Raw genomic sequence first — 25,438 nt, forward strand, 5'->3', positions numbered from 1 at the left:
GCTGGGCCTCCAGTGCAGGCTTCTGGCCTCCAGGACTGTGAGAAAATAAACTTCTGTGGGGTAGCTACCAACTTCGTGCCATTCTGCTCCTTCCCAGCGGCCCCAGGACCCTGACACACTGCTCTGGCCAGCGCACGACTCTGACCACTGGTTTCTGCCACATCTGTGTCTCATCGTCATAATTTTGTTCAGTACTTTCTTTATCTTTATTGTGCACACATTCCTGTCCCTTGGCACGTCTCCTTGAAGGACACCCCCTCGGCTGGGGCTGCTGGCCTTCCTGCTTATTCTGTCTTCCGCCTCCAGCCCTGGGTTTCTCGAATAGGAGCGGCAGATGGTGGACACTCAGGGCCCCTGGGCTCCTGGCCTGGCTCAGGCCCGCCAAGCCCCCAGAGCCCGCAAGCACACTTACCCGGGCAGAGAGGCCATTGGGGAGCCCGTTAGCATTCCTCCTCACCACCCCTGCGGGGGTCACCTCTTCCTCAGCGGGCGACTTTGTCCGCGGGGGCACAATGCCAACTGCAGGGAGACAGAGTGGCCAGTGGGCCTCGTGGAGAGAGGAAGGCGGAGAGACGGGGCGGGGCTGCTTCTCAGAGAGGCTCGGTCTCAAACCCCACCACCCCCATCCTGTGGAGAAGACCGGGCTGACAGGTGAGCACTCCGTGGGTATGAGTGAGCACTACCCTGCGCTCCTCTCTGACCCTGAGCCTTACTTCTCAGGGAAGATGGGGCAGGAGGTACCTTTGTTGAGAGCTGTCTGCTTGTCTGCCTCCACCTCTTGCCGGGTAGGCACAAGGCTGATGTCCCTAGACGTGTCCAGGGGTGAAGTCTGGTGGGACTCTCTCTTGCTTGGGTCATAGCTTGCCTTGGGCTGGAAGGAAGGATGAGGAGGTGTTTAATGTGCGAGTGACTGCCAGGAACTAGGCCCCGGTGATAGTTCTTTGTTTAGCAATGGTTGACATGCAAACCCTTGAAAACCCAGGACAGGGCTACTCTGCGTGTGCCAGCTGTGAAGTGGGCAGGGAGGCACTAGGCTGGGCAGGGCGAGGTCCTCGGGGAAGGAGGGCTCACGCCTCCAGGAGGCCCCTCAACCCGGCCAGTCCCCTTGGCAAGCACCAAGAGCGCGGACTTTCTGTGAGCCAGAGAGGAGGGCCATCAGGCCAAGGATCGCTGAGGACTCTGTCTGGATCCTACCCAAGACTTGAGCAAAAGAACCAGGTGAGCTTAGGGACCAGGACTCTGGGGGCAGGAAAGGGGCACTTAGCTTGTGGCTCACAGAATCATGAGACCAGAAGGGACCTCAGCCATCATCTGCTCCATTCTGTGCCTGCCCCCCGCCCCCGACCCCCTGCACCCCTCCGTGCAGTTGAAGAATCTAAGTCCCAGTGAGGACCACAGAGAAAGAAGCCTAGGCCAGAGCTCAGAAATCTCCACTCCAGCCCCGATGGAGGGCACGGCAGGTCACACACCCTGCCTTCACCTGTGAAATGCAGTGCCGTTCCCGGCCCTGCCCACCTCGCTGGGCAGACCCGCAGGGCTACGCACACACCAGTAGCTGAGACGAGAATACGAGTTTCCCAGTTTCAGGCACAGGACTATTTACTCACCGTGCAACCTCTTCCGAGCCTAACTGCACGCCTCTCCTGGATCTTCGCTAGGGATCCAGGCGAGAGGGGAGGCCAGAACAGGGGAGAGGGGGCCTGTACCCTTACATTCCAGAGGGTGGTGAGCCCCAGAGAGGACAGAGGCAGAGACAGAGAGAGCAAGGGGGGTTGGGGCCTGGGGTGGACAAGGACAGGACCAGTATGTGTGTGGGGGTCCCTTGATTCCCATCACCTGGTCATGCTGGTAGGGAGGGGCCATGCCACCACCCATAGCCGGGGCCCCCAGGGGCCGGGGCACAGGGCAGAGCAGCAACTCATTTCCCCGTTGTCCACAGAAAGCAAAGAGGGGAAAGGGGCCGTGTGAGTGTCCCCGCCAGCCCTTTCCTTATCCCAGAGTTTGACCAGACAGAGGGCCCAGCAGAAGTTCAGTGCGGGGGAGAACACTGGCACGGAGAAGTGACTCCCTGCCCCACCTTGCCCCTCGCCTGGCCTTCTGTCCCGTTCCCTCCGCCCCTGCCCTCCAGGACCCAAGGGTGCTGGGTACCTGGCCCCTGGCGGGCTCGCCACTGCAGTGCCAGGAAGGGGAGTTGGGGTATGGCCAGAAGTGGCTCTCGCTAGGGAGTGGAGGCACGGTGGGAGGAGACTCCAGGGGCACGTAGGCTTTGGGGAGGGGGGGCCGCGGTGGGCCGGGCTCCTGAGGCAGAGAGAAGCCAGAGCATTAGGAGGAGCAAGAGCAGGCGCTGTGAGAGCAGGAGAAAAGAGCGTTAGCAGAGGCAGACGCCACCGCGGAGACCCGGGGCCCTGGACCCAAACTCCCACCTGTGGCCTGGACACGGCTGCCTGCAGAGCCAGCTCCCCTCCCTGAGCCACCTGCGCACCACGCCCATCACTCCCCAGCCCTTCTCCAAAGTTCTCTCCTCACTGCCTCACCGTCACTCCGACACCTCCCCACCCTGTACCTGTGCTCCCCCAGCCCCTCTGCCTGCGACGGCCTGTTCCTCTACCTGTGCCAACGCCTCAGGCCCAGTTCCAGTCCCATCCTCTCTGGAACAGCGTAGCATTTACGGTCTGAACCACGTGGTTCAGCACTGAGACACGCAGCGCCACGTGCCTGAGGCTGGTTTGCTGTCTATCGGCCTCGGTCCCCACTGGGGGCTGGGCTCTCTGAGTGGAGGCCGTGGGCATGCAGGGGTACCCCGACAGGGCTTCCTGCCACCCTTTCCCGCCATAGAGCCTGTAAACACTTGCTTATCAACTGACTAGGAAACTGTCCCCCAGACCTCACCCTGTCACCCCCTGGATTTAAATTCCGATCAAGTGCTTAGTATCTTTGCTCCCCGTCCTGGTGCTCCGGGAGGAGGCCAGGGAAACCGGTGAAGACGAGAGCAGGCACAAGAGAAATGGGAGGGTAGATCACACACTGGAGGTGAGAACGGCCCCGCAGGCAGAGGCACTGGGACTGCAGGCCTCTGGGGAGGACGGGGCACAGAATCTGTGTAGTTTTAGGCAAATGAGCACCTGGTCCTCCCTCCCCCGCTCACCGCCTACTCCATTTCATCAGCTTACCTCATTGGACCCGGACTTGGTGGGGGAGCCCTGCGAGCCAGACACCAGGGAAAAGGGGCTCAGGGGGCTGGTGAGGCTGGCGGAGCTGAGAGGGCTGGCAGGGCTGTTGGAGCTGTAGGTGGTCGAGGGGCCAAGGCCTCCTTGGGGAAACAAGAGGAGGAAGATGAGGGTGGGCAGGGGTGTGGCCTGGGGTATGGATGGGCTATGTAGGTGGAGAGGGCAGGGAGGATTCAAGGACTTGGGAGGGTCCCCGGAGCCTGCCAGAGGGACTTCTATATGGGCTGGGTCACGGCTGGGAGCTGTGGCACAGGGGAGAGGATGTCAAAGCAAGCCGGCCCAAGGTCCCAAGGCTGAAGGAGGACACTAAGGTAGAGGCCTCAGACCACCCAGGGGCCCGGGGGTTTCGGGGCCGGGGACGCCCAGCTGCTCTTTGACCTTTTCTGGGGAGAAAATCTTGGGTATCAGGGTCAACAGCATCTCTAAGTCTGTTCTGGGGAGGGGAGGATAAGGGTGTCCCACCCGCCACCCCCGGGGCCCCGGGGAAGACTTTGGAGCCCTGAGAGGCCGTGGCTGGTTCTGAGCACAGAGTGAGGGCCTAGAGCAAGCGTGCCAAACTTGCAGCTGGCAGGCCGCATGCCTCATTTATTTAAACCCTCTGGTCACGAGTTTGACATGCTTGGCCTAGAGCAGTGGTTCTCAACCTGTAGGTCGCGACCCCTTTGGGGGTCGAACGACCCTTTCACAGGTGTCGCCTAAGACCATCGGAAAACACATATATAATTACATGTTGTTTTTGTGATTCATCACTATGCTTTAATTATGTTCAATTTGTAACAATGAAATTGGCGGTCACCACAACATGAGGAACTGTATTAAAGGGTCGCGGCATTAGGAAGGTTGGGAACCACTGGCCTAGAGGGTGAGCATGCAGGTGTGGGAGGAGCCAGGGCACTGAGCGTTCCCGGTGAAGCCAGAGGCCCGAGGCTGGCAGGGGAGGGACCCACCTCTGTGCTTGGCCGTGTCCGTGCCCCGGGACGGGTTATTCTTCCTGAGCCCCTCCATCACGTCCTGGATCCTCCAGATCTCCTTCTGGATTTGCCGGTTGAGCACCTCGTTCTGCAACAGCCACAGAGCAGGTCAAAGGAAGTGACTGCTGAGGAGTGTTCCAGCCCTTTCCCCACCTCCCTTAAACCAGCAGCAGGCAGGAGCCCTGTGCACGAGGGAGTGTAAACACACTACACACACACACACACACACACACACACACACACACACACACACACACACACTCACACACACCCTCCAGCACATTCGCCGTTCTCACGGGCAGCCTCTGTGTCCTCAGCCTCTATGAAACGCAGTTCTGAATGCCAAGGAGAGGACTCTCATCAGAGGAAAGAGCCCCCTTAGGTCAACCTGAGGACTCGGAACCAAAAGAGAGTGGGGACCCGCCCCCAGAGCCCCTGGGGGAGACAGGTCCTGGCGTGGAGGCCCCGCAGGCGGACATTCCAGGGCAGCCCACTCTCCAGGCTGAGCTCCAGTTTCCCGGTTTTCTTCAGCTCCAGGTAGCTCTTCTGTAATGCCCACCCCCAGCATATGCCTAAATGCTCATGGGTTATACTCGATGACAGCACCCACTCTTTGAAAAGTGATGGCCACCTCTGATTTAGCACCTCCACCCCGGGCACCGCGCTCAGTGCTGTGCAGACACTAACCCGCTCTGGCCGCACGGCTCTATGAGGCGAGGGCGGCAGCTGTCCCCACGTCCGAGGAGAAGGGACTCAGCCCGGCCACCTGTAAGTTGTGCGACCACCACCTGAATCTGGGTCTGTTTGCTCCAGAGCTGGTGCTCTTGCTCACACTCCCCCACCTCCTAAAGGCGCCCACCGACCACCTGCGTCCTCGGACCAGGCCTTTGCCTCGCTCCACCTAACGAGCTGCAAGGCTAGGGTGGTAAGTTCTGTTAGCAGGAGGAAGCAGGAGGAAAACCAGGGAAACCAGGGCTTAACCGCACCAGAGAAACAGGGCTTGCAACGCCAGCGAGAGAGGAGGCACGGAGGTGCGCGCTGAGCAGAGAAAAGACAGACGGAGGCAGAGAACAAGATGCCCACGGTCAGCGTGTCCAGCCGCTGCCTCCAGACAGGGCTTCTAACAAGTCCCTGAAAGGAGGTTTCTTCCTACCCAAATGCCTGAGTGTAGCCCGCACTGCCTGCCTTTCTGACGTCCCGAGGGAGGTTTATATCGATCGTGTATTGATATTTATGTCTGTTCAGTCCTTCAGTCATACAACACCTGACATCTAGCACGCTCCTCTGCTTCTCCTTGGCTCATGCCCTGTCATTGGATGGAACTGAAGAAGAACCCCACGCTATCCTCATCCTGGAATTTAGAGTCCCTTTGAAGTGGCCTGAACCTGGTCTTTTGTCTCAGAAACCAACCCCTTGTCTGAAGTCTGAAATCTCTAAAGCAGGAGAGGAAGCCACTCTGGTCTCTTTTGGCCACAAGGACAAGGGAAGACCCACAGCACATGTGGACCGCTCCCCCCTCCCCTGCCCAGGGCCCTGGTCACCTGGATGTCCAAGTTGAGCTGTTCCCAGAGGTCGTCGTGCAGGGCAGAGACCTCCGACTCGAGGCTCTCGTACTCCGTGGTGCTGTTGGTCAGGGCCTGCACGGGGAGCAGCGGTTACTGAGAAAGCAGCTCGCCTAGCATGCCTCATCCTGCAACTGGGCCGGGGCCAGGGGCCGGAGGCCGGCAGATCTGGGGAGGGTGGGGAGGAGTGCCCACAGGCCTGCGACATGCGAATGACAGCCAAGCACCAGCCTTACAAGAGGTGCCACAGCCCGCCCTGCTGCAAACCAAAGTAAGAGAAAATAGCATCCTCTCCGGACATGTGGACAGGCCGGAGGGGGGAGCATCGCGCCGTCACCCTCCTGCTCTCCCAGATCGGGCCATGGAAAGTGGAGGATAAAGGGAAAAGAGACGGAGGGAAGCGCTGTGCCTCTGGAGGTTTGCTCTCCTCTCTGTGCCATGCTGTCTGGGGGCTTTTGCTGCTGCCCAGGATGACCAGGCAGCAGCATTGCTGCCAGGGTCTGGGTTCTCCAGGGGAAAAGACAGAGCAGCCGGGGAAATAAGTGGCCTTGACTGCACACCATCCTGGGGCAGGTATAGTTGGTGGAAAGTTCGCCAGTTCCATGGAGACTGGGGCGAACAGCCTGGCTTACCGGCTGTCTCTTTGCACAGCAGAGCTCTAGTTTTTGTTTGTGTCCCTCCCCAGGAGCACCCTGCTCTGGCCCTCTGGGGAGAACTGGGATTTGGGGAGCCCTGCCGGGGAGTGGGGGAAGGGGAGGCTCTCCTGGCAGGTGCAGACCTGCTCTGGTTTCCATGGTTACCTACCGTGGTTGCCTGAGACAGCTCCACCCGGATGTTGATGAGCTGGTTCTGCAGGGACTCTTTCTTGTGCAGCAGCTTCTCTGGGTAGGCGGGCTGGCTCCCGAACATCTCCAGCTCCTGGTGGGTCCCCATCAAGGCACTTTCCAGGCTCTCCTGAGGAAAGGTGGGGTAGGGAGGGGGCTGTGAATGGCCCTGAGCTCCCCTCTTTTGGGCTGTTAGCTACCCAGGCCGGAGCCCTAGAGGCCCAACCAGGCTGATTGGTGGAGGTTGTCCTCACCCTGCCTGAGGCTGCCCAGGAGAGTAAGGGCAGGACAGCAGTTCATGGAGGGCGAAGCTCTCAGCTTAGTCAAGATGGAGATGGCAGCCCACACCTCCCCCAGCTCTCCCCCACCACCTAACCCCACTCAAGGCCACCCCTTGGTTCTCACCTTCTCAGCTCGGAGCTGCTGCACCAGCCGGTCCTGCTCCCTCACCACCTTGTTCTGCTCACACAATTTGCCCAGCAACTTCTGGGGTCCCGAGGGAGTGGGGGGCAGGAAGGGAGAGAGAAGGGGGTGAAGGACACGATTTGATGGGGACCTGAGACTGGGGTTGGCGGGGCCCGACCTCTGGATACCGCCTCCTTTCCCCTGCAGAGAAGCCTAGCCTTTCACCTTGACTTGGGAAACTCCTGGGAACAGGAAGGTGGTCTTTACCTTGGGAGATTCCCTAGGAACCCACTGGGAGGGGAGGTGTGTTTATTCTCTAAGGAAGTGAGTCAGCTTGAGAGAAGAGAGGGCTGAACGCCAAACGTGAGGCTCCTACATTCCCATCCTCCCAGGTCTTCCAACTCATGAGGGCTGGGGCGAGAACGTGGCCTGGCCCTCCAGGCCTCCTCGGTGATATGGACTCAAGGGGTAGGTAGGGTGTTTGGACAACTCTCTCTGAAACCCAGTAAACAATGTAAACTGGCTCCACGGTCCACAACGCCTATTCTCCCCTCCCCTCGCCAGGGTCTCGGATGGCTGACGCTGGGGTCCCTCAGAGGGCTGGTCCTCGCCTGAATGGAACCTCTCCCAGGCGTGCTGGGCAGATCTGCTCCCCAGACAAGCCAGTGGAGGTGGAGAGAAAGCAGGTGAGGCCACACTTTCTTCCGGAAAGACCTGTGCTTTCCTACGTGCACAGCTCTCCTCATGCCATTCCTCACATACCCCTGCAGCTCCTTCCCCCGGAACCAGATCATGCCTCTGGGCCTTTTAGCTCAAGGCCAGCTCACATGCCACCTGTTTTGACCCTGACCTACCAGCCCACATGGTCTCACTCCTGCAGAACCTGTTTTCGGGCTGTTCGTATATGAATCATCTGCTGCCACCTACTGGCACCTGGTGTCTGCCGCTACCCTGAAGCTCCCGGAGGGCTGGGGCACAGCCATATTCTTCTTTCCAGTTACCTAGGGACTACGACTGACCTCCTAGCAAAGTCTGAGTTTCTGCAGGAAGCAGATCCCACGGCTGGAGACACGGGGCCTGGGGCTCAGGGGGAAACACACAGCCAGAGTGGGAGGCAGGGGGAGGGGGGAGAATGGGAAAAGAAGGGCGGGGGGGAGGCACAGGAAGAATGTTGTCTTTGCAGTGAGAGAGAACATGAATCGCATGTGTGAAGAGCCGCGAGGAGAGAGATGGATGGAGGAGCTGGAGGACGAGAAGAGCAGCAGGAGGGGTGGAGTGGACAGAGGGAGCAGGAGCGCTGCTCTTACGTCTGTATCCTGCTCATTTAACTTGTAGGTGTGGGCGCTGTCCCGGAACACTTCTGGGTACGGAGGGACCTGCGGGAACAGGAGGCCGGTTACTGCAGCAGGGCACAGAGGGCATGCGGAGGTGGGAAAGCAACAACCCTTGCTCCATTTTTGCCAGAGACCATCAGACACCACCTCTGGTAGCTTCCACCTGGGCCCCTGAGCTGAGCTAACTCTCTGTGCCCTGGCTGGGAAGCCTGGGGCGGCCTGGTCTAGGCTCCATCCCAATGGTCCTAGGCCCATTCTAGAAGCAGAGGCACTGCTCAGCTCTTGCTGTCTCCTCTTCCCAAAGCTACTGCTGAGAGGGACTCCAAGGGTGTGTAGCTCCCAGAGGGCTTGTGGGTAACAACCAGAATAACAGTTACCCTTCAGCTGTGTTTGAGGATCAGACACGGGAGAACGAAATGAGCATCGGAAATACTTGAGACTGTTGACCTAGCGGATTGAACACCAGTCACAGGGCTGGTGCCTGAACCAGGACTGATACACACACAGAAGTGTCTCTGGGTCCAGGACATGCTCCCTGCCCTCCATGACGCATCCAGTAACCACAGCACCCTTTTCACACCGTTGGCCTGGGATGGTTCCCTGTCACACACCCATGCCCTCATCCCCAGTAATGTCTGAGGAGAAGATACCAAATATAAAATAGAAGCCCTGGACATTAACAAAGCAGATCTGTGATCCCTGGCAGGCATGAGATGTTGGTGCTATTTTGATGGTTTGGGAAATGGGCCTTGGGTTTATCCATGAACATGAAGAATGAAGGAAACACAGTGGCATTAAAGGAGGGAGACCGGGCTGAGCCTGGGAGATGAGGCCTGGCAGGTGAGTGGGCTGGGCGGAGCAAGCCCCATCCCAGGTGGGTGGACTGGACCATGCACAAGCAGCTGACATGGCGTTGACAGGGCTCATGCTGCCAGCAGAGGTCTTACTTGCATGAAGAGCTGGGCCCTGGGGGAGGAGCTCTCCACCATGCGGTTCACCATACTGATCAGAGTCTCACTCTCACTCATCTGCAGCAGAGGAAGGAACGGACGATTCAAACTCAGACTCACAGAGAGACGCCTCCCCCACACCCTCCTGTGCTCGCCTGCCGGGACACAGAACAGGGCGGGTCCTCTTGGGGGCTCCAGCACCCTCTCGTTGGCCTCTATTTGGCCTCACCCATCACTCTTCCTCTGTGAACTCCATCTCAGGACCAGCCCTGAAGCTGCCCTGAGGAAAGGCCACAGAAGGGAGCTGGGAGGTCCCTGCGCCCTTGCTCACAGCTCTGAGATGTCCCAGCCCAATGACGCTTCCCCAGGGTTCCTGAGGACGATGGGTCTCGCCCACATTGGTCAAGTCGGTCATCTCCTTGCCCCAGCTCTCATGTCGCACACTGCTTTGGTCAAGGACCACACAGGCAGCGGCAAAGGCCAGTCTCCCACAATCTGAACTGAATGAAACAACTGGAGAGGAACAGCTGTCTCTGGATGGGCCTCCCAAACACCTAGGCACAGGTCTCTCGCCCCAACCCCTGCCCACCTCTTGGCTCTAGAGTAGAAAGGATTGCTAAACATGGTTTCCAGAGCTGGGCTGGTAGCATCCATGCCGATCTTGGATGACGCTAGGGAGCAAATAAGGAGGCCAAAACAAGCAAGCCATGTTAAAGGGACACCGGATATTGGAACACTGCTCTCCCAACACGTTATCTTACGTTTCAAGCATCATTGGGAACATGGAGGGCGGGGGGGAGACTATTTGGCAAATGAAAAAGAAAGAAAGGTGAGGGAGGGATGGAGGGAAAGAGAGGGGACGAGCCAAACATAACAACCAGAAATGCCATCCTTTCCCCCACTGGTTCCAGGGTGATGGCACCAAAAAGTGAACATATTAGGGAGCGTCCTTGGCTATGTCCCTTTAACTTAATTCATCTGCAGGAGTAGGCAGCAGAGAGGAGGAGCACAGGAAAAGCTTTTTAGGGAGAAGTGAGGGAAGGGATAGGGCCACTTTAGGGCAGATCTTCTGGGTTCTCAGTTCAGGAGGCCCCCCATTTCGGCCCCTGTCTTGCCAATCGTTATTGGACCCACGTGTGTCTTCCTTGCACCATTTGGGTGGCAGTCCAGATTCGGCCTTGCTTCCGTGTGCCGTGGATGGTGAGGGGCACCCGCCCACCCATTTGCAGGTCCTGCAGCATTTTAAAAGGCTTTCTGAGAATCTGATTTTCCTGCCTCATTAGCCTAATTGGAAATTTTCTTCTATGGCATAAAATGTCACTTAAAAGACTTTCAAAAGAGCGATTATAACATGAGGCTGAGTCTTTGTGAAATAGGTAAGTCAACAGGACATCAACCACACTGTAGGATCTGAACTAGAGTTGATCCTTGCCTTCTTGGAGCCTGTGTGTGTGTGTGTGTGTGTGTGTGTGTGTGAGAGAGAGAGAGAGAGAGAGAGAGAGAGAGAGAGAGAGAGAGAGAGAGAGAGATTGTATTTACTGTGCATGGGGTGTGCACATGGGTGAATGTTGACATCTGCTACCTGTGTGTCATGCCTGCGTCCTGTGTGTGATGTGTGGATGGCGTGTGGATGTGTGGATGGAAGACAAGGCAGATCTACCAATACATCGGCTGTGAGAGGGCAGGGAGGCCAGGCCCTTCCTGGATGCACACTGGTCTCATCCCCGTCCCCCCCCTCCCCCGCCCCCTCCCACCAGCCAGCGGACCTGGAGAAGAAAGGAGAAGCAGGACTGGCCCCACCCAGGCCTGTACCCACCCTGGTGTGACTCGAGCTCTTTCAGCCCAGGTGGGGCCTGTCTCTAGGAAGACTCCTGGGTACCATCCTCTGTCTCTCTAGACTCCTGGGTACCATCCTCTGTCTCTCTAGACTCCTGGGTACCATCCTCTGACTGAGACAGCACCTAGCCCAGTGCCTTATACATAATAAGGGCGCTCAGAAATATTTGAAATTGAGTTTTAGAAGAAAAAGAACAATAAAATAACCAGAGCAGCAATGACCACTTATTGCCAATGCCTGATAACGCGCTCTCAAACGCATTCTTACTCGATTCCCCCGATACCTCTGGAGGCAGGGAGGGCAAGTTCTATGATGACTGTTTTATAATGGAGAAAACAAAGGCCCAGAGAGACTAGAGACATTTTCAAGGTAAAAAAACAACAACAAAGCAAAATCCTTGTAAATGGCAGAGCTGGAACTAAAGTGCAGCGTCTGACTCTGTGTTCGGGAGGCTTATCATGTCAAACCGCCTCTCAAGAATATCTAGGATATCTGTTTATTGAGGAGGACAACTCCAAAAGGTTATTTCTGAAGCCCCGCCCCTCTGGGGGAACAGAGGCCCCAGTAGAGGCACTGCTGTCTGCACTTAATAACCCGACAGCCAGGCACCGTGGACGGGCCGCAGGGAGGAGAGCCTGCCCAGGGCCCAGGGCACAGCAGACCCAGCTCTGGGGCTGGGGGTCAGGGCTTCCAGGCCTGCTCAGGCTTGGCCTCCCGGTTATCCACGGACCGGACACCCTCAGGGACTGGGCAACACAGTGCTGCTTTCTGGCACTAACTGCAAGGTCCTTGCGGGCTGGGAGCCCTCCCTGCTGATGGGCATGCAGGTGTCAGCGCTTCCCGTGCCCAAGGCCTTCTGCGAGGAAGAGTGACGAAGACATGAGGCCCAGTGAGGTGCCTGTCACGTGCTGTGACTAGACCCATCCACAGCCATGGTTATCGCCTCTGATGCCATGCTTCTGCTTCTTTCAACAGCTCCGAGCGCACAAAACCATCCCGATGAGGTATGACCCCAGCTTCTTCATTTACTAGATGTTTCCGCAGCTATAAACCAGGTCAAAGCTCAGACTCCTATTCCACTCTCTGCCATGCACCAGCTGTGTGTCCTCAGCCCACTTTCTAGCCTCTCTGAGCTTTAGTTTTACCAGTTGTAAAAGGGGATCATCATAGCACCCCCCTTGCAGGGTTTCCATCAAGATTAAATGAGTTAGGCTCTGTGAAGTGCTTAGAATAGCACGGAGCACAGAGGAAGCACCCAATTCTGGTCGCTGCGGCCACTGTTGTTGCTATTACTACCATATGATGTTCCCCACCGCCCCAGGCTGCCTCCCGTGATTTGTAGCACAGATCCCAGCACGGGAGGATGTGCTCAGAGAAATGCCCGGCGTGCTGACCCCTGGCTGTGAGTGTCACCGCCCCCTGAGCCTACAAAGCCAGGTAGCCAATGGGCAGAGAGCCCAGGAGCCCGGCCCAGGCAGCCCATGGCTTCCATCCCGTGGGAACAATCTCTGCCTCTTCAGGACGCTCATCTGTGAAACTGGGTTGAAACGACTCCCTCTGTCCACCATACGCTGTGATGTATGTGAACTAACAAATATACTGAATCGATAGGGTTTTTTGAACCATCCTAGGACAAGTCTGTCATCCTTTAAGCCTTATTCGCCATCTCTATCTCCGTGAATCAATTTATCATTGAGTTCATCCTGTTTACAAACTGCAGAGTCTAACAGGGTCATTTCCCAGATTCCCGCTGAACTAAACCCTGGCATGTTAGGCCCAAGCATCTCATCTGTGCTACTCTCTCCAGCAAAGATGCAAATTCCCGCCTTCCCCTGGGGGGCAGTCCCATCTGGCTGAACAAACAGGAGGTGGCATTCATTATTCATGGGGCCATTTATATTCTCCTTCCCCGGGAAACTCCCAGCTGCCCTAAAAAGCTCGGAAGGGAAGGGGTGTGAAGGCGCAAACCAAAATATAGGCCACTTTGTTGTGTCCTGGTTGTGCCAACAAAGGCTGTCAGATGGATGGAAGATGAGCAGGCGGGGAGGAGGCGGGAAGGAGCGGGGGTGGCGAGGGGGCACCAGCTCTGCCTACCTGCTGATCCAAATACTCTAGGTTTCTTTGCAACTGAAGGTCTAAAAGTTCATCCTACCCGGAACCCGAGGCCCAACGGCAACACAAACAAACAGGAACAGGACAAAAGAAAACAATAAAAAGGAAGCAAAGCAGTTAAGAGTTAGCCGGGCAAGGACAGAGGCCTCTCTGCCGTGGAGTCCTGGGGAGGGGTGGGGCGAGGATGTGGGCAGGCGCGGGAGCTGCCTGCTGGACTGCCCAAGCCAGCCATGGAGACACGGGGCCCCTTGGGGCTCCCTGGTCGTCGGGCCCTCCCAGGTGAGGAGGAGCCACTGGTCTGGTCAGCACCTCCAGCAGATGTTGCACAGTTTCCTGGGGAATCTGCTGTTTCTGGGTGGGCGCATTTACGTGGGTAAGGCTGGGGTTTGGACGCTGGCAGAGGAGGAGAGGGTACGGAAGTGCAGCCCTCCCTGCCCGGCCTCCTCCACCCTGGCCTCCAGGTGCTGTGCAGGGAAGGGGATAGCAACAGGCCTGGGGAGATGACGGTTCGGCCGCCCCTCAGCTCTAGTTCTCCAGGTGGAGACAAAACTTCTTAGGAAAAGACACAGTAGAGGGAGAGGAACGAGGAAACGATATGGGACATCTCTTCTCCCCCAGCCCAGCCAGCCTCCTTCCCCAGAGCGGCATTCCAGGCCAGGACAAATAGAAGCAGGTGCACTTGTGGGGGGAGGGGTGTGAGGCCAAGCCTGCTGGGAGTTCTAGCCCGAATGGCTTCCCGGCCGGCAATCTGAGCCCCTGTCCAGGCCCCCCGGACGAGCTGCAGGGTTGCTCTGAGGCCAGAGGCTCAGGACATCACAACGTTCCAGATCTGTCCTTGCGTCTCTGCCCCGTGTCACAGGGAAGGGCAACTGGCACCAAACTCTCCTGGGGTCAGAGTCCTGGCTGGGGGGAAGGAGGTACCCAGAGGCTACTAACAACCACACGGGCCAGGCAGGGGGCACAGAGCCCTCCCGGGAGGGAGGAGCAGTCCTGAGGGGAGTGTGGGGGAGGAGAGGACGTACCATCTTATCGTGAACCGTGGGGGGTGGTGGGTAGTTGTAGGGGTACAGTCCTGCAGGGACTGGCCGCCTGTCTCCCAGGTAATCATACTGGAAGAGAAAGGGAATTGGAGAGGTGAGAGGGTCCGGCTTGGATGTGGACTTCCCCACCAACTGAAGTTCAAGGTTAATGTATATCCTGTCCCAGAGCAGATTCCAAACTCAAATGGACAGCCTTGCTCCAGTGCGAGATCCTGAAAATGACCTGTTCAGTCCTGCAGATCTGAACACCAGAGCCCTTTCCACTCTCTTATAGAGAACGAGGGTTCTTGGCATAATCTGGCCACGGGCACAGACAGCAACGTTCCTACGTAGGGGGCAAAGCACGTCCCCCAGGGCAGCTCTCCTGGGGACGGAACCACAGGGCGAGGGGCTCCCTGGGCACATTGCTGGCCCTGTCAATACACAGCCCAGGGTCCCCATGTCCCAGATGCTCCCGTATGGCCACCTCTTCTCAGCAGATGGTTTCGGGCTTCTGGGGGACCCCAGAGGGGTGAGGAGGGAGGGGCAGGCTGGTGGCTCACCTTGGGCGAGCTGATGGATCGTCTCATCACATAGGCGGTGGGGTCCACGTAGATGTCCTCACTGCGAGGCGGCAGCCGCTCAAAACGGGCGCTGGGCGAGCGGACGGGGGAGTAGATGCGGGTGCGACTGTAGGAGCCTTGGCTGGGCGAGCGGGGCACAGAGTGGGACCGGGGCTGCAAGGACAGGCGGCGCAGGGAGCCAGAGGCGGCGTCCAGCTCATCGTAATAGACGGGCTGCCGAGAGGGGCTGGGGATCCAGACGGTGCCGTCCTGCCGCCCGTAGCAGCCGTTGCGGAAGGAGTGGCGCTTGTCCTCCAGGGCCCAGGGCGGGCTGATGCGGTCGTAGGCGGGCATGGAGCAGATGCTGTCCGGCCGCACGCCCGGCGGGTAGTACTGGTAATCGTCGGGGAACGGGGAGGAGTAGGGGCCACAATACTCAGGGCCCCTGCGGGACACAGGGTAGAACCTTGAGGGACTGAGAGAGAGGACAGTGTCAGACGTGGACACAGTGGGCAGGGCCTCACCCAGCCGCATTCCTGAGCCCTCCAGCCTGGAGTGGGGTGTGATCGCGTGAGGGGTGCCTCGGGCTGGCCTTGTGAGCACCCCGGGCACCAGGTTTGTGTCCAGAGGTTCAGGGAAGACCCCGTCCTCAGAGCTCCTCCCTCAACCAGCTCCCCGAGCTTCCATCTCTGTCTCTTAAAATGCAATACCCCTGGGGAGAAACTTTAAGCCTTATTAGCCATCTCTATCTCCGTGAATCAATTTATCAGATCCTGTCCCACACAGAAGAGAGCGAGTGCCCCAGGCACCCGGAGGCGGCCACAGAGGAACTAGAGCGGCTCCCCTGCTCTGATGGGACCTGGGCCAAGGGAGGCGCTCGCTCTCGGGCAGGGCCGGCGGCCAGGCGCCAGACCACCAGCAGGGAGCAGCCCTCAGAGCTGCTAGGACACTGCCCCTGCCCACACTGCCCGAGCTGCCTGGCCCCCAGGGCCCAATGAGAACCTCCCCGTTTGAAAGCCAGTCCCTCGATAAAAGAGTCGGTTGGTACAGAGGGCAGAACTGGGGTCAATGAGTGGCAACACTTTGTTTCTTTTCTCTTTTGAAAAACGGCCCATAAATATTGGCTTTCACACAGTCAGAGCTGCTCGGGGATGGGCTGGCGCGGTGGCTGACCATGGGTCTCCTGCTGGTAGAGACACTGGAACACAGGATGTGGTGGGAGGGCCAGAAGCCTGGGGACAGAAGTCTGACTGGGACAACTTTAGGGACCCTCCCAAGCTGCCTGCCTGCTTCCTGGGCCCCCCACACCTTGTGGAGAGACACTGGGTGCTCTGTCCCTTCCTCCAAAGGAAGCAGATAGAGAGCAAAATCCGGCCGAGGGAGCCACGAGGGCAACAAAGGACTTGGGCAAGCAGGGACCCTGGGGCTTTCTTGGCTGCCAGAAGGTTTCCAACAGGGGTGCCTCCCCTGTTGCTCCCCCAGCCCCCGCCCTTGTGGCACCAGCACCCCAGCTCCACCCCTGCCCCTCCGCAGGCCTCACCTCCGAAGGTCTTCGGGGGGAGGCACCCCCCGACGCAGGTTCACCCACTGCTGGAGCTGGCTCATGGAGCTCTTGCGCTGGGCAATCTTGTCGGGGTTGGCATGTGGGGGGAAGCTCGGCCGGCGTCCCCCACTCTCTGAGTCCTGGGGCGGGAAAGCTGTGCTCCCTGGCCGGCTTGGGGAGCCGTACTGCCAGCCGTTGGGCTGGGGGGGCCGCTCCCCGCCCCCGGGGACCCTGGGGCCCCCCGGGTAAGGGCTGCCTGGCTCTGAGGCTGGTTCCGGCCCAGCTTGGATGCCATTGGCTTTCACCAGAGGCTCGCTCTGGATGTCGGGCCTCTCCGGCCTCCTCTCCGCCTTCTCGCAGCCCCGGCCATCGCCCTCCCCTCGAGTCTTGGCCTCCGGCTCGGGGTTGGGGAAGCTGTTGTGAGGCGGCTGGTGGTGGTGTTGGCTGGGTGGGGTGTTCTCCGAGTCTGGCTTCTCATGGCTGCAGGGTGCCAAGGGAGATGGCGTAAGAGATTCCAGCCCAGCACGGAGTTGGGTGTGGGGTGGTACACTGGGAGGGAGGAAGGGAGTGGAGAAGGATGGGCAGGAAGGTAGCAACGGGAGCAGAATTTAATATATTACAATTCTGTTGCCCAATGATTAGAAAAAGTCATCTGATCTGCCTGGGCCTCTCTTTCTGCCCTCCAGGTCTCCCGCGGGCCACTCCACTCCCTTCAGCACCTGCCTCCCCCTTCAGGCGCCCTGTGGGGCCACACAGGGGAGGCAGCGGGCAGAAGCTGTTGCCTCAAACTGCACAGCATGGAGACATGCTAGTTCCCTTCCCAAAAGCAAGCTTCTCCCAGGACTGACTTCTTGTTAGAATGAAAGCTCCACAAGGCAGGAACTCGTCAGAATTTTGCTCCCTCGTTTTCCTGGTGCCCGACTGAGCGCCTTGCACATTGCTATTCATAGTAGATTTTTATGAAGTGATGAGGGAACCACCAGAAGTACACCCCGTGGGTGGAGCCAAGGTGGAATCTCATGACAATGTTCTCCCTACAGTTTCTCAAATTCAACACATCCAAGCGTTGGTGTTGAGACGTTGCTTGGTAAACATTTCTAAGACACGCGCATAGACTTGGGGTCTACACTGTGACACCTCCTTCTGGGTCCCCGTTAGCATCTGACTCAACACCAGCTCGAGGAGAGGCAGGCGCCTAGACTGTGGCTGGGGATGAGATGGGCACAGCCATGTCCTGAGTGCTCACGACATACCAGCATTTTGCATACTGCTTAGTCCTCACAACGGCCTAAGAGGTAGGCTTATAATTGCTGCCTCTGAGGAAAGGAAGCTCGGGTCCACAGAGGTGCAGTCACTTACTCTGCGGCCACACTGTGTGTAAGCGACCAAGCTGGGATTCGAACCGGAGTCTACCTTCCTTAAGACTGTGCCCCTCACCTGCGCAGCCCAGGAAAGCAGCACGTGACCCTGGCCTTTGGCTCCTGGCCAGGCCCCCCCGGAACCTGGCTCTCTCTTGGCCTCCACCAGCTCAGAGAGCAGAGGCAGAGCCGGCCAGGGGAACAGACGGCCGGCTCTGAGATGGCCTCGCCCGGCACCCTGCTCTGTGCTTCCGCCAGCACACTGGGTTCAGCGATGGCATTGAGCGGGCCCTTCCCTGTCTCTTCCTTTCTCTATCTCCCCCCCCTCCCCCCGCCCCAGGCCCAGGAGCCGCGCACTCACTTGAGACGCACAGCTTGGGGCACGGACTTCTGGGCTGGGGGGATCTGTACCCGGGCAGCCTCCCCCATGGCCTGGATCCAGGCCTCCTGCTCCTCGGGGCTCTCGGCGCTGAAGAAGTAGGTGCGGACCCCCGCGTGCTCGGCCTGTGGGGAGAGGCAGTGCGTGGAACTGGCCCCGGCCTCGTCCACCCAGCACACAGTCACCTGTAGGGAGAAGACACCCATCCCCACAGAACAGGTGGTCAGGAAGGCCGCTCCCAGGACCTGCGGCTCTTTTCCCCACATGGAGCTCGGGGGCAAGGTGAGGAGGGTGGCCCACAGGTATCCCAAGCGCCCCAGCTGGTGCCCAGGTGTCTGCCTGGCTAGCTCTCTGGACACCACGGGGCAGCCCAGGTAAGCTTACCTGCCCCACCTGGGGTGATTAGCAGCAGGAGGGACAATTACCGTGCCCGCTCTCCCATCAAATTCTATCTTTGATTTGAAGGGCAATTAGCCGAAGTCTGGGAGAGACCCCTGGGTCTCTGAGAAGCCAGCTCTGTCTCGTCCATGCAGAGACGGCCTGGCCCTCTCCGGGCATGCAGGGGGCATGCACACAGGCAGAGCACGCTACCTAGTCGGCGGCCACGAGCAGGTGCGGCAGGCGGGAACCCAGAAGGAAGCTCCTGTCCAGAGCAGGGTCCTCACGCAGTCGGGAGGAGGAGAGTAGAGAACAGGTCAACCAAACACCAGAGGGAGAGACAGACACCGCGTGGCAGGAAGGTTGGGAGGGGACGGAAGTGGAGGCTATTCAAACGATCCCCTCCTGCTCCGTGTCACCATCGGGACAACAGCACCCAGCTCAGCCCGCCAGGAGGGGGAGTGCAGAGCTTGCACCAGGGAATCCTGGCTGGCGGGGTGAGGTCAGGGATTCCCAGCACTAACCCTCCCTCTGTCCCTGACCAGCTCTGGGCTGTGGAATGGGGGGGGGGGGGGGGGGAAATTGGTGAAACTCGAGATTCTTGGGCCCAAGGACAAGAAGCTCCAGGCTAGATTCCTTGTGGGACCTCGGCATACCCCCCAGGGTGACACCCAGGTCTCCCAGGAAAAGCACGTTTATCCCACCCTGCATGAGATCCAGACATGATTAAGTCTCCGATGGGAACCTCACGTTGCCCTCTGACCCCTTGGGCGCTCTGGGTGTTGAAAGGAGAGAAGACAGGGCTCCTCTGACCAAGCGCCAGGGCTCTCCTGAGCAGCAATGTCAAATCCACACCCTCCAAATGCTCTTCTGGCCGGACCTGCACTCCACCACGGCCCCCTGCCCCTTGGACAGGATGCCCTTCTGGCAGGAGCCCTTCCCCAGTGAGGGCACATCCTCTGTACCCAGTGAGGGCAGGGCTGGTCCTCCTTCCCCTGGACCCTGCCAGTCCCCACCCTCAGCAGGGGCCAGCACATCGGCAGACGCAGGGAGGTGCCGAGGAAAAGCCAGCGAAGCTGTGAGGAGGTGTCTGGGGGTTGAAACTACACAAGGACTTGGCGATCAGGCCCGATGCAAGCCCTCTGAGGTGGAGAACATAGGGTTGCCACAGAGGAGAGACACGGGCGGGACCCTGGGTGTGTCCTGGGGCTGGTAAGAGTGGGCAGCAAGTGAGCTAAACGCTCAGCATCTTGTGACCCTCGGACACCAGGTGCAGGGAAGGCAAAGGCATGCTCTTTGCACTTGAAGAGTCAAGGTCAAGCTGGAGGACAGGACGTGCCCCCAGGGAAACAAGGAGGGAGCAAGGGCCAGGGAACAGCTGCTGGCGACAGGGAGGCGGGCAGCGGGCCTAGGAAAGGCAGGGCGACTGAAGGGCAGTGGGAGGAACACTCGCCTGGAACCAGGAAAGGGGATGAGAGAATGGAGGGAGGTGGCCCAGTGGGGTGAAGTCTACCAAGCCCCCCTGGGGCCGGGGCAGGAAGAGGTCCCGCTTTCAGCAGTGGGTTGGGCAGGGACATTCAGGCTCATTAGCAGCCACCCCAAGAGTTTCGCTTGGTGGCCACAGCAGGACAAGCCTCCATCTGTGTCAGCAGCCCTCCCTTCCCTGGGAGGGGCCTCTGAATAGCCACCCCTTTGTGGCCACTGAGCACTGCTCCCCGATTGGTTTAAAGAGAAACGAACTCCTTGGGGGACGGGGAGGGAGGAGCGTGGTGATGGCACAGCAGTGAGATCTGGGGTTTGTGGTGGGGGTGTTAGCCATCATGTTCATCCGAGGCCGGCTGAGCTCCGAGCATGTGTCTACGCACAGGTCTGGAGGGAGGCTGACAGGCTGTCTGCCTGTGTGGGTGTGTGCGTCTGCTGTTGGTTAAACAGCCTGTTCCTATTTCCACAGCTAGAACCGGCTCCCTGGAGCCCGAGTTTTATTAATTGTTCATTCTGTTCACACCTCTGGCAGACAGGACCCCGGGAGGCTGGAAACTAATTATGGGCCCCTCCTCGTTCCCCGAGCAGCACCTGTGTGTGCTGCCCTGCACCTCTCAGTGGTCAGTGGTAGGAGTGGGAGGGACAGGAAGGGGCGGCCTCTGAGGCTCGGACCCTGACCTGGGGTGACCTGCAGGCCCCATCCCTGCCAGCACGGCTTTAGGTCTGCAGGGCCTTGGGCAGCGACTCTCCATTGGGAGAGCGGGCTTGGTGCTGAGAAAATGCATGGGCAGCACCGGAATTTCATATTTGGAAAAGGAAAAGGAACCTAGAGCCTTTTCATCATAAAACACAAAAATCATGTTTAAAAGGTCGTGCGTTTCTAAATGTGGAAAAACCCTGCCTGGGATGAGCCAGCTGCAGCCTCTGAGGGGCGGATCCCCACGGGCCTCGGGGGAGCGTGCTGAGCGGGCAGCTGAGCACACTTGCTCTCTCCAATTGTCTACATGAGGTTTGCTTCTCTTGATTGTAATGAAACTCAGCCCCTAATTTCCTCTAAAGACGGAAACTCGAGTAAGTTTGTTGTAGATCTAGTTTCCTGGGCCCAAGGTGGGGAGGAAGACTTTCCAGTAAGCACCTCAGCCCCCCTCCGGCCCATCTCCTGCCTCACTGCGAGGTGCCTGGCCACTGGGCAGAGGGCCCCCAGGCTCAGGAAATAACTGGCGACATTTATCGATATTTACCCTAATAGAGCTGATACGCTCCTCCCTCCTCCCAGGAAAAAACTGGGGTACCACTGAAGCACGTCTCTACCGGCCTGCCCTGGGGAGGTCACCCACCCAACCCCCGGGAAAGAGGACGGGTCCCGCATGGCCTCTGCTTAGCCTCAGGACGGCCCGCATGGAGTCCAGGGCACTGTCCACTCGCTCCCTCCGCTACAACTCCGACTCCTCGGAAGGTGGCTCTTCACCCTTCTCCATCCCCCTGTGCTCTAGGAGAACAGCCCCCCACCCCCCATCTGACCTGGGAGAGGAATTTCCCACCAACTGACCTTAAAGGTGTGTTTCCGGCTGATGTTGTCCGAGGGCTGCACGGCGGCCACCCGGAAACTCAGGAGGGGGATGCTGCCCAGGATGCTCTCCTCCTTCTCATCTGTCAGGAAACAGAGGCAGGTGAGGTGTGCGTGTGCGTGCGTGTGTGTGTGCGTGCATGTGTGTGTGTGTGTGTGCATGCGTGTGCAGGGGCGGAGACAGGAGCATGTCAGCCCTGTTATGATAAACTGCAACACACATTTGTTGCTCATCTACGGTAGGCACGCCAGGCCACACACACCAGCACGCAGGCTGTGGTCTGCACCCCACACCACCAAGAGGCATGCTCTTGGATCGGGGCACTGGGGCGTGTGCTGGCTGTGGACATGCTCTGGGCGTGGCTACAGGTGAATGACAGGGAAGCAGTCCCACCCTCGGGGAGCTGGCATTCTAGTACACAAGCAGGCAAACCAATTAGAGCTCATTGTTCTACATCAGAAACTAAGTGAAAAGCCTTCATGCATTGAATCCTCTCCACAATCCTATGGACAGGGACTGCTATGATCCCCGTTTTCTGAGACGCAGAGAAGTTAAGTAATTTGTCCAAGGTGACTTAAGTAGAAAGTGGAGGGCTGGTCTTTGAACCCCCGGAGTCTGACCCCCAAGCCGTCATTCTTAACCACTCCACCGTGCACAGTGCCTGCCCAACTAAAGACTGTTCCAGCAGCCACACACAGCAGGATCATGGGATGGGGCGTGGGAGCGTGGATGGTGCCCTCTGTGGTTCTGGCTCCTCTGGGTAACTCTTTCTAAGGTTCTTCCCGGCACCCAGCAGCTTGCTTTGTCCTCTCCTGACGCGGACGCACACCCCTTTACATCTCTGTCTCAGGGAACACCTGCCCCCGCATGGCCTTCTGGTCCTCTGGTCCCTGGATCAGGCTGTTACATAATTCATCCTGGATCTCCAGAGGAGCCTGATGGATTAGCCAGTCGGGCACCCAGCTGTCGGCAGGAGGCCCAGAGGGCAGAGTGTTCTGTGGGACAGGATGGGAGCAGCCATGAGGCCATGGCAAGACACTCCCCACTCGCCCAGAATAGCTCCTTATGCCCTGGGCTGGAGATGTACCCCCCAGAGAGTTCAGAAGAAATCTCTTCGGGCTTATAAACTCCACTAGTTCTCTTTCCTCTCACTCCTCACTTGCACAAGATACTTGGCCTAGCATCCAGCTTCCTGTGCAGACCTCAGCGTGGTACCCAGAGCAGGGCTAAGCCGAAGGAGCAGGAGGGGCCAGGCCTGGAGACCAGGAAAGCAGAGGCTGTCCGCCCCTGGAGGAGACAGCTCTGCCTGGTACTGCCTAGGTCTGCATTTAGGGGGTCTCCTGAGAGCACCTCAGTGGATAGTGACCCCCAGAGCAGTGCCCTCTGACATGCACAGATTTTTAAGGTTCTTCTCTCATGCCGGGCCCAGAGTCTCTCCTCTGAGGAGATCCTGGCTTCCCGCAACTTTGTTCACACTCTATCCTGGAGGCCCAGCCTGGGCAGATTCCTCTGCCCCAATCTTGGGGTTTCCTCTGTGACTGGACCTGTATATGCAGCCCCTTCCTGATCTCTCCTCAGAGTTCAGGTGGCAGCAGCTCAGGGCACAAGAATAGCAGCACTGGGGAGGGGTGTGTGTCACTGGGTACAGCCTTTGTTTGCCAAAGTTAATGATTCACAGAGTTGTCCCAGGAAAGCCCAGGGAAATCTAGGCTCTGCCGCTCCCCGGGCGTGGAGGGGCGTGGAGGGGCGTGGAGGGGCGCATAGGAAAAGGGAACAGTCCCTTCTGCTGCAAAGACGTTTCCCCTTCTCTACCCAGTGCCCTGCGTCAGGGCGACAGGACCACCGCCGTCACCACCCTGCTTGCTCCCTCTGTGCTCTCCCTGAGACAGTGTTGCTGTGTCATTTTAAAAACGCCTTCCTCGAGGTTGCTGCACCAATGTCGTCAGATCTTTGCCCTCCTCTGCTTTGGAGAGGGTCGGGAGCGAGTGTTGGGTGGACAAAGAGGGCAGAAGCTGGCGTATTCGTCTACTCCACATTGATGGGGCACCTGCTAAGTGCCTGCACTGAACACAATGGACAAAACCCGCTGCCTTCGTGGACCGGGTCGTGCATTCCACGGGAGAGGAGGAAGATGAGCATACACGCTCCAGCCAGTAGGGGACCGCTGGTAGTGGTCTGGCAGATGGGAGGAGTGGTGGGCACTCGTCCCTCAGGCCTGGGGCAAGCTCACCTTTATAGTAGAAGAGGCAGCGATCCACCAGGACGAACCAGCGCTTGTTCCACTGCTTGACCCCGGAGCTGGCCTGCGGAGCACGTGGAGAGAGACAGACAGAGGGGCTGTGAGCTGGGCATGGGATGAGTGGAGGTCATAGAAGGGGCCCTGCACTAACTTGAAGGATATCCCGCCTCTGGTTGCAGCTCGGCCACTAACAAGTAGCAGCAACCCCCTTGAGACCCCAGATGCAGGCACCTGACATGGGTCATTGCCTGTGACCTTCAGTTCTGTCATCTTGGGCCTCAGGGCTTCCCCCCACCCCCCACCCCAAAGATAAAAAGGGCAAGAAATGAGCCAGAATGAGTGAGCAGAGGGCAGGCAGGGACAGTGGCAAGGACAATGGGGAGAATTGCTGGACCTAGACTTAAAGGAGACACCACCACCACCATCCCTGCCATAGCAAGAGGACCAGCTGAGGGGGAGCCAGTAGGTTGCTCCAACAGGGCGGGTGGCCTAGCACATTTCAAAATCATTGTATCTGCCCACCAGGAGACCTAGCTGGATTCCCAAATATGACAGAAATTTTTCTGTGTGATTTTGGGAAGATACTTGACCTCTCTGAGCTTTCATAACATTAGAAGACTTATTCACAGAAATACACCAAATGAGCAAGGGAGGACATACCAGAACAGACACGGACGATGGTAAGCACGGAGGCATTACAGTGCTACAAGGGGCATGGGGGCGGGAGGCAGAGGGGCCTCACCTGTTTGAAGAGCCAGCCCGCCTTGGTGACAGGTGTGTTGAGGTTCCGCTTCATGGAGTGGGAGCGCTTGCCAAAGGCGATGGCCTTGCGGGATGTCCGGGTGGCCTGGGGAGGCAGAGAGAGAAGCTGGCCTGGCTTCTTACCTCTCCTGCTGCCCGTTCCACCGGCCAGGGGAGCAGCGGTGCCTCTCTGGGTTATACTGCTCTGGGGTAGCCCGGGGTGCCCTCATGCTGGGAAGCCCACGTGTGAATCATGGATATGTTACTAACTCAAGAGCATAGCCGCTTAAGTCTGACTTCTTTTCTTATTTCCAAAATCGGGCTCAAATAATAATCCTGCCTGTCTGACAGCGGTGGGCCTTTTGGGGTTTTCTGGGGGAGAAAGTAAGGTTTTTCATTTCACTCCTGGCCTACCCTTCTGCTACTGTCCTTACTCCCTACCTTTCATCGTGCTTTCTGGAGCCCATCAGCTGTAAGTACCTCGCCTGTACCACCATCCTCTCAGCGTCCTGTTCATTCTCAATGTCCAATAGAGCTGGGGTACCACTGGGAACCCAGCTGGGAACACTGACACGAGTGTTCCAGCTCCTCACTGCCACGTGGATACCAGCCTTCTCCCACACCCTGGCATTAGCTCTCTCTCCTGAAGCACCACGGATCTCCCACCGTTTAGTCCTTCTCACCACCATTGGCTTCCAGAGCATCTTTCCCAGTTGGTCATCCTCTTCATTCAGTCTTGCCATCACAGTGGCACTGTTCTCCAGGATGACCCACCCAATGCCTTAGCTTTATTCAACCTTGATGTCCTCACCTCCCAAACCCTCCACCGCCACCCCAGCAATGGACTCTCATGGCTACTCCTTAGGCCTGGCTAGCACCTCAGTCCCTTCACGGCTAACATCTTCAGTTCTAACATTCTCATTTTCTGACAAGTCATTCCACCCTT

At 58.3% G+C, this 25,438-nt stretch overlaps 1 protein-coding gene across 17 annotated transcripts in view; it reads right to left on the bottom strand.

Moving 5' to 3' along the window:
- Positions 1-25,438, bottom strand: part of PLEKHA6 (pleckstrin homology domain containing A6) — a 132,604-nt gene that overhangs the window by 9,278 nt on the left and 97,888 nt on the right. For 9 of the 17 annotated variants that reach the window (XM_036343333.1, XM_036343336.1, XM_036343332.1 and 6 more), the window contains 16 exons: positions 24,494-24,598; positions 23,743-23,815; positions 21,494-21,594; positions 18,067-18,269; positions 16,345-16,896; positions 14,805-15,279; positions 14,245-14,331; positions 9,271-9,351; positions 8,297-8,365; positions 6,990-7,070; positions 6,565-6,714; positions 5,740-5,835; positions 4,175-4,286; positions 3,171-3,310; positions 742-871; positions 413-519 (listed from right to left, as the gene is read on the bottom strand). In XM_036343333.1, coding sequence (XP_036199226.1) covers positions 413-519; positions 742-871; positions 3,171-3,310; positions 4,175-4,286; positions 5,740-5,835; positions 6,565-6,714; positions 6,990-7,070; positions 8,297-8,365; positions 9,271-9,351; positions 14,245-14,331; positions 14,805-15,279; positions 16,345-16,896; positions 18,067-18,269; positions 21,494-21,594; positions 23,743-23,815; positions 24,494-24,598 — 2,562 coding nt within the window. Of the gene's footprint in view, positions 1-412; positions 520-741; positions 872-3,170; positions 3,311-4,174; positions 4,287-5,739; positions 5,836-6,564; positions 6,715-6,989; positions 7,071-8,296; positions 8,366-9,270; positions 9,352-14,244; positions 14,332-14,804; positions 15,280-16,344; positions 16,897-18,066; positions 18,270-18,675; positions 18,986-21,493; positions 21,595-23,742; positions 23,816-24,493; positions 24,599-25,438 lie in introns of those variants that run through there. The other 8 variants (XM_036343339.1, XM_036343335.1, XM_036343337.1 and 5 more) reach the window with 8 other exon arrangements.

This window comes from Myotis myotis, unplaced genomic scaffold, assembly GCF_014108235.1.
Source record: "Myotis myotis isolate mMyoMyo1 unplaced genomic scaffold, mMyoMyo1.p scaffold_m19_p_18, whole genome shotgun sequence".
Lineage (NCBI taxonomy): Eukaryota > Metazoa > Chordata > Mammalia > Chiroptera > Vespertilionidae > Myotis > Myotis myotis.